The following is an 8499-nucleotide window of genomic DNA, read 5'->3' on the forward strand; positions in this document are numbered from 1 at the left end:
GGGGGTTGGGGGTTGGGGGTGAAGAGATGGGAGAGAACAGAAGGGCCCAGAATGAGAAAGCCCAGTCAGAACCGTATAACTCAGGAATCCGGGTTGTTGTTTTTTTCTTAAAAAAACCAACACTCCTACCTGTCTTCCCATTTCCCCTGGAAATCTCCTGAGCACCCCTACCCCAAGATTTGCTACTTGGGGGCCAGGGGGGACCCAGGAGATCCACGCTCTGCTCTTTCTAGCAGGGGGATAATACTGAGTGTCACTTTGTAAGCACTTACTATGTGCCAGGCACTTCATGTGCATCAACTTGTTTTTCACAACAATTCTGTAATTATTATCCCTATTTTATAGAGACACTGAGGAAGGAGGAGAGATTAAGTTACCTGCCCAAGGTCACACAACTAATAAGTGGGAGACCTGGTTTTAAACTTCTGCCCTTTCCTACTGAGCTCCTTCTGGCTACAGGGGCATGGCTGGATTGACCCTTTGCCCAGCAGAGTCAGGGATCACAGTAGCAGCAGGCCTTTCTCCTTGGGTGCATTTGGAATTTGCAGATGCAAAGAGAATGAAAATGCCACATGCATGACATTCACATGGCCCCCACCCTGCATGGATTTTCATGGTGCCTTTCATATGCTAGTGGGAACTGGGCAAAGTGAATGTTCAGGAGGCCCAAATTCCTCCTTTCATTATCCTGGGGAGAGTGTGTGTGAGCAACTCCCCAGCATCCCTTGCCCCCTCCCAGCTCACCCTTGAGAGAACAGCAGGGTCAGGGAGTTGGTTAGCATCTGTCAGGGGGACCACCCTGATATGGGAATTGAGATTCCAGTGCTCTCAGGGACAAGCCCAGGGTTCCCTCATCTCCCAGTGGCTCAAGGGAACTTCTCTAGATAATCTGGATACCTTCACCTCCCCAGAACTAAGGAAACCTTTGACACCTATGTTCTGGGCTGCGAGTCCTAGGTGGCTATAGGGCATTGGGAGGGATGGCCTTTGGGCTACAGCCCATTAGGAAAGAAAACCCATCCTCATCTCTCTACTCCACTGAACCCCAAAAAAGCTGGATTCATCAGGGTTTCCCCACACCCACCCACTTCCTGGAAGAATGGGGGCAAGTTGGGGAGTTGGGGGAAGGAGGCAGAAGGGGCAGGCTGGCAGCTCTGAGCTTCTCCGTGCAGCCCTCAGGGCCGGGTGCCTGGGCAGGAGGAGGGGGCAGAGCAGCTGCTGGCGATTTATTAAGCAGTCACGGAAAAATTGGTTTATAAATTAACAGCTGTTTTAACTTTAGGGCCTCTTCTTCAGGGAATGGAAGCAGCCGACTGGACCGGGATTGGAGTGTGTGTGAGGCTGGTGGTGGGGGTGGGAGGCGGCGGGCTCCGGCAGCTGGCATTCTTCGGGGGCAGCCTCAGCTGGCACCTCGGGGGGCACCAGGCAGTGGCCAGAGCAGGGGGTCTCCAGGTGCCCGGGGCTGAGGCTGTTTCCGCTGTGGGCTGCCGGCTTCTAGTCGTTCTTCTCAACAACATCCCACCTGGGGGCGCCAGAGGGCACAGATACAGCTGTACTCACGTCTGCCACCAGAGGACGGCCTTGGCACACTGATTTCTGCTCCCCACCACCTCATCGCTCCAAACTAGGCTAGGTGAGAGGGAAACCTGGCCCAATGCTGAGTAAGAGAGGTCAGTCCAGTGCATACAAGCGAACTTCCACTCGCCCATCCTGAATATTAAAGGCAGCAGTAAAGAGAGAGAGAGCTCTAGTGTCAGGCTGTCTGCATTCGAACCCAGATTCTGGGCAAAAAGTTCTGAGCCTCATTTACCTCATCTGTAAAATGGAATGATACTAATGAGGATTAAATGAGGTAATACACATAAAGGGCCTAGCCCAGTGCCCAGCACAGAGTAAATGCTCCATATATGTTACCCGTTGTCAATTTCTATGACTTATGTATCCACCCATCCATTCATTCCTCAACCCATCCTCTCTACAGCATATAGTGCCTACTGTATTCTGGGCACTATGGCAGGCAGGCGATGATGGGAAGACAGACGGTGGGAAGGACACGTCTCAAAATAGTGTACTAAGACTTATGATACACCCAGTGAGGGGGAGGGGAGGTTGATTTGCATGGAGCAAAATAGAACGTTTTGGGCTGATGAAAGTGTGCCGTATTGTGGTAGTGGTCATGTTACAAATTTTCCAGAAATTCATAGAAATGTGTATTTAAAATTTGTACATTTTATTATATGTAAGCTTTAACTGAATAAAGTTGATTTCTTAAAAAGCACCCAATGTGAATTTATTGAATGGACAAAGGAATGGATGATGGATGAATGAATGAATGAATGAATGAATGAATGTGTGAATGAATGTCTCAGAAGATTGCCCCCTGTCCAGGTGCCACCATTGTCCCTGTTGAGATCGCCCTTGCCCTCTCCTCTCGGTGTCCACCGGCTTCCCCAAAGGCGGACCTTGGAATCCCGGCCACCGTCCCTCCCCCCATCAATGGCAGGGAAAGGTGCCTCAGTGTGCCCAGCTAGCGTTCCCCGGCTTCTCTAAAGCTGCTTCCCGGAGCTTCCTGGGGCCTCCCTTCCAGCTGCCACGTGCCAACCCGGCCAGCTCGCTTCAGCTCAGTGGCGCCAAGGTCACGGGTGTGATGCCTAACTACAGACCCACCGTGCCAGCCAGCAGGGCAGCCTCCCAAACCCTGGCCGACTCTGCCACCTGCTGTCCCTTTTAGGAACTACACCCCTAGAGCTCCAAGGTAGCTGGAACCTTTCTTGAAGACCTACCGGGAGCTCTGCACTGGGTGGGACTTTATTGTGTGTGTTCTTACAGTTGAGTCAGCTCCGGCTCCTGGCGACCCTATGAATGAGTGATGGCCACAATGTCCTGTCCTCAATAGCTCTGCTCAGCTCCTGTAGACTCATGCCTGTGGCTTCTTTTATGGAGTCCATCCATGTCATATCTGGTCTTCCCCTTTTCCTATTGCCTTCTGTTCATTTTATCTTATTGAATCGTCACAGCTACCATGTGAGGCGGGCTTTGAAACACGAGGAAACTGAGGCACGGAGAGCATAAGAAATTTGTCTAAGGTCACAAAGTAAGTTATAGGCCTAAGATTCTTCCCCAGGTCTGCCCAACTCCCCGGTTTATGTTCTGTCCTCGAGACTATCTTGCTTGGGGGAAGGGAGGGAATGTCCACTCTTCCCACCTCCCAGAAAGAGGGCAAATGCCTCACATCACCCTCCCAAATTCACCTTCCAGAGACAGTGAATGTTGTGCCTCCTGTATGGCGGGCACTGTGGCAGCACCAGGCCAATGACGTGCAAAGAAATGGTGTATTCAAAATAGTGTGCTCAGACCTATGGTACATTAATAGACATGCTGCAATAAACTTTTTTTTTGGTCAGTCCAAGCAGAAAGATCCATAGTTCAATCGGAGTTATGGCAAACAAGGTCTTGAATTTTTTCTTGGGACCCAACCGCCTGTGCTTTTAACTCAAAATAATACCCGAAGAGTGGCATATTATTTTTACATCTCATTTGCATGTGATTAATTCTAAGTCAAAGAAAATGGAGATCACCCTAGCCCCTTGCTTCTCAGTCCCTCCAGGATGTGCCTGATCCTGGCTGCCTCCCCCAGCCTCTGTTGGGCTCCCCCATCCTCACAGCCCCTCCCCACTCCTTGCCCCTGCCCACACTTCCCCCAGTTTCCAGAAGTCCTGTTCCCTTCCTCCTCTGTCACCAACGCAGCCCCCGCCACCTGGCCGCCCACCTGAAAAACTTTTCCCCAAGTTCTTGAGAAGTCGCGTAGGATCCAGGAGAGAAAAATCAAAGTAATAAAACCTCATTTAATTCCTAACGGAGGGCAGAGCTGTGAGCTGCAATTATCTTAATGCTGAGCTATTTTTACTCTCTCTGCATCTCTGTCTCCTGCCTCTCTCCATCGTCGTGACACTTTCTTTCTTTCTCCCTTTGTCTCTCCATCTCTCACATGGGTTTTCTCTGTCTCTTTTTTGCTTTTTCCTATCTTTCCTCTTTTCTCTCTCGTCTCCTATCTCTGTCATCCTTCCTTCCTTTCTTCCTCCTTCCTGTCTGTCTGTCCCTTGTGCTTGTACCTCTGTCAGCCAGCCTCGCCTGCTCTTTACCCTGGGTTTAGCAGCCAGAGCTGTGGGTGCCAAAAAGGCTGGGGAAAGAGGGCAAACACTCTCTCCTCCATCCCCAAACATTCCATCTCCCAGGCCTGGCTGAGAGGGAAGAGCCTCCCTTCCCAGCTGCCCCAGCCTGGGTCAGGGGCATTTTTCCTGATTCAGGGCCTCCCAGAGCTCTAGTCTTTTGGGCAGAACCTCCATAAACAAGTCCTCCCTGTCAAATAAGCCTGCGCTCAGATCTGATGGGCCCCACGATGCAACTGGTGGTGATGCCTCCTTGTCCCTGTCCTCTAGTTACCAACTGTCCTCTGTCCCTTTCATCCCACCCAGGGCCTTCCCACCCTCCAGCACTGGATGCCACAGACCTCTGACTCTCACTGGCCCAGTGGCCGCTTAGGTTGCTGCCTGGGCCGTGCCTTTCCCATGCCTCTTCTGAGTTTCAGAACTTCCTTATTTACCCTCACAAGGCACTGCCAAACTGGGCTTTGCCACTCCCCACCACACCCCATCTGGAAGAAGGGTCTGGGCCAAGGCAGGGGCTGCCAGAGATGCCCACACCCCTGGACCAGCATCCTGGCATCCCGCTGTCTGCCAACAAGCATATAAGTCAACAAACACAGTGGGACTTGAGCCAGGCCTGGGGTTGTGGGGAGTGGAGCTAAGCAGTCAGAGCTTCCAGCTCTTCAGAGCAAAGCTCTGCTCTCCGGGGCCCCCCAGCCCCTCCGTGGACAATGACTCTGGGGCACAACATTATGCCTCTAACTCCATTTCCACAAGACTCCTCTGGCCTCCTGCTCCCTCCCCCACTCTGCCCAGGACCCAACATGCTGGGGCTGGGAGTGGAAAAGTTGCTGGAGGGGGGGAGGGGAGGGAGGGCTCCTGACCCAGCCCTGAGCGTGACCAGGAGAGAATACGGCCAACACAAACAGAGCCCCAGGAAGACACATGCAATTTACACGTCTACATGTGCACTCTGTCAGCGCTACAGAGAGGCATTCGGACCCTCATCCAGAGGCCCGCAGGGGAAAATGCTGCGCAGGCAAAGATACCCAGGGCCTGGACAGGAAAACAGGGACACTCCAATGCACAGGGCCAGTGCCTCCCCTTCCCCCTCTCCAGAGACACGTACAAACACCTCTGCAGAGAGAGAGCTCACCCCTCAGAAATGAGAACATACCTCTACCCTCAGCTCTGTTCTTGAATACACCAAACACACACACACACACACACACACACACACACACACACACACGTGATGGCACGTGTACTGGTATAAGCAGCCCCTGACACCCCGAACTCTGTCCCCCTAGGCTGGTGCTCTCTCCCTCCCATTAGATCTGAGAGACAAGGCAGGAGACACGTGAATCCAGGGTACATTGTGATAAGGACACATTCCCCTCCAAACCACAGGATCACAACCTCATGCCCCTCCACTGCACAGGCTAGAGCTATGGGTACAGTACCCCCACCCTCCTGCAAGCTGGCACACGCCTGCCCATCACCTTGACAGCCTCTGACAATCTCCCCCACACCCACATCCTCCCCAGCACACACATAGTCCTCCCACACCCTGCCACTCACACTGCATCCGTGACACTCTGACACACTTACTCACAGATTCACACACGCACTCATACCACACTGACTCTCCCCCCACCCCTCACTCTCTAGCTATAGGCACCACAGGGCCCCTGGCATTCACTCACACACATTCCCTGCCATGATGATTGACAAGTGTCCTCCCACGCACAATCCGCTCTTTTACACTCACTCACTTTCTAGGACACCCCCATTCACAGCTTGACATGCTTGTGGCACTCTCTTCACGACCTCACAGGCCTCCTGGTGAAACTCCCAGTACCCAGGCCACGAAAGGGTTAAAGCCAGAGTCTTCTCCCCGCTGCCCCCTCCCCGCCTCGGCCTCCACCCTCCTCCCTTCTCCCCCTTATCCTCCCAGCAGGACTCCATCAATAATGCAGCTTCCAGTTCTGGGGAGACTGCAGGGGGCCCCCAGCTTGTTCCCCGCGCCCTGGCTCACACTCCCGCCCTCCCCGGGCCGGAGAGAACACGCTCCTCCGTGCTCATTGGCCACTTTCTCCTGAGCCCTCCCATCAAGACCCCGGGCGCCAGTCCCAGGCGAGGGGACGGGCTGGGGACCCCAAGGCTGGGGCCAGAGGGGTGAGACCGGGAGAGAGGGAGAGAGGCAGAGACAGAGACAGACACGGAGAAGAAGAGAGGGAGCTCGAGGAAGGGCGGAGAGACAGAGGAGAGAGACTCTGAGAGCGAGGGAAGAAGGGGAGAGGCAGAGACACCGAGATCGGAGAGCCGGGGAGCCCTCGGTGGAGGCGCGAGGGGACTGAGGCGCGGACCCAGCGCGGCAGGCGAGCCTCGGGGCAGGTGGGGCGGGCGGCGACCCCTCCTTCCACGCGCTCCCCTCGCCGTGCTCGGTATTTTTATCCGTGAGCGCATAGCCTTCCTCCTCCTCCTCCTCCTCCTCCTTCTCCTTCTCGCCACTCACAGCCCGCTGTCGCCGCGGCGCCCCGAACAGCGCGGGCGAGCCGAGCCGGGAGCGCCTCCCCGGACCCCGAGTCACGCGCCCCCAGCCCCACCGACCACCCCGCCCGCCATGGACCCCAAAGACCGCAAGAAGATCCAGTTCTCTGTGCCCGCGCCCCCCAGCCAGCTGGACCCCCGCCAGGTGGAGATGGTAAGGGGGCCGTGCCCCATCCCCGGCAGCACCCCCACACGCACACTCCGGGACTGCCTGGCGCTCTGGGCGCTCCTGGATCCGCGCTGGCCTGGGGGATGGGGGCGACGGAGAGTCCCGGGCCGCCTCGGACCCGGCGGGGCTTCTGGGAAGCGCGTGAAGTTCGCTGGAGACTCGTGCAACTTTTTCTCGGTGCCTCGGTCCTGATCTCCGCGCCGGAGAATTCTGGCCGATGAGCTTCTGAGCATCCCGGCAGGCCAATACGGGCTGCCCCGGGAGGCGGGGGACCGTCCTCTGGACCCGGCATAATGTCCTCCTTCCCTAGGCTATCACTGGGACCCATGCGCCCCGTCCCAGCCAGCGCAGGTTGGCTGTGAGAAACCTTGTCCCCTGACCCCTCATATGGAGCAGGCCCCCAACTCCTCTGCCCCACGGCCCTGCCCCTCTAATCCCAACCTGTCTGCCTGGGCTGGAGTCGTCAGAACCTTGTTCTGACCTCCTCCTACCGTCAGGACCTAAACAGAGCCAAAGCATGAGGGTGCGGGGTGAGCAGCCATCACAGAAGCCAGACCTCTTCACAGGGACAACTTGAGGAGAGCCTGGGAGCTGGGAGGCCTCAGAAGGTGGGGAGGGAGAGGAAGGAGAGAGCGGAGAAGATAGCCACCCCCTCACCCACCCACAACCTAGCTGGGGTCACTTGTTGCTGAGTCCCAGTGGGCTCCCAACACAGCAGTGAGAGGACCGCCAAGTCATTTTCGGGGAGATAGGGGGCCATGGGGAGCAGGTTGGGTCCTGGGCCAAGCCGAAGCAGCTTTTGGTCTGGAGGGCAGTATTGGGAGCTTGGCAGGGGGAGGTGGCAGTTTCATCTTCATTCACCTGGTTCTCTTTGAGCATTTCCCTGGAGCTCAGAGGGGACCTAATTAACTGACAGTTGGTCTGATTGCCAAGCTGGGGGGAGGCAGTTACTGGGAATGCTCTGTGTCCCCTCCACCCCATACCCTCACTGTTCAGCTTGGCTCAGGTACCAAGGAGGACAACTTTCCATTTTTTTATTAAGACTGGGCAAAGAGTTCCACAGCCTGAGAGAGACTGCTAGAGGGGCCCAGACCCAGGCCCCCAGAGACAGCCCCCTGTCCCCTGTGGGGCTGCGACTCAGGCCCACACTTGAGCCTCTGTGTGAGGTTGGAGGTGCCCGCAGTGCCCCAGCTCAGCCTCCCTCTGCGGCTGGATCCAGTTTCTTTGGAGCCCTTGAGCTGACCTTAGGTGGGCAGGGCCACGTGGGTGCCATGGCCCATGGGGCATCGTCCACAGCCATCAGTTTCCGAGGTCTCCTGTCTTCAAAAAATAGGAGAGGAAGGGCCTTGGTGGGGACGATAGACAGGGAGATACCCCTGTGGAGGAGCCATGGAGTGGGGTACTCAGGGCCTGGGTGTCAGTGACGGGTTTTTCTCTCATCCTGTCTCTGTCTTGGCTGCTGTGCGGCCTTGAGCACTTTGCTGAAACTCTCTGAGCCTGGGGTTTTCACCTGAGGAAAATAAGGGGGTTGGGTAAACTACAGAGTTCCTTCCAGCTCTGACAGTCTTTGATTCAAAGGTTCCCTGGGGACTCCAAAGCACTGTTTGTTCCCTGCTGCCTGGGGGTGGGGTG

At 55.8% G+C, this 8499-nt stretch overlaps 1 protein-coding gene across 3 annotated transcripts in view; it reads left to right on the plus strand.

Moving 5' to 3' along the window:
* The first annotated feature begins 6379 nt into the window (after positions 1-6379).
* Positions 6380-8499, plus strand: part of PPP1R1B (protein phosphatase 1 regulatory inhibitor subunit 1B) — an 8942-nt gene continuing 6822 nt past the window's right edge. Inside the window, exons 1-2 of one of the 3 annotated variants that reach the window (XM_019638877.1) lie at positions 6380-6542; positions 6617-6852. In XM_019638877.1, coding sequence (XP_019494422.1) covers positions 6772-6852 — 81 coding nt within the window. In that variant the 5' untranslated portion in view covers positions 6380-6542; positions 6617-6771. The remainder of the gene's footprint in view (positions 6543-6616; positions 6853-8499) is intronic. The other 2 variants (XM_019638875.1, XM_019638878.1) reach the window with 2 other exon arrangements.

This window comes from Hipposideros armiger, unplaced genomic scaffold, assembly GCF_001890085.2.
Source record: "Hipposideros armiger isolate ML-2016 unplaced genomic scaffold, ASM189008v1 scaffold_40, whole genome shotgun sequence".
Classification (NCBI taxonomy): domain Eukaryota; kingdom Metazoa; phylum Chordata; class Mammalia; order Chiroptera; family Hipposideridae; genus Hipposideros; species Hipposideros armiger.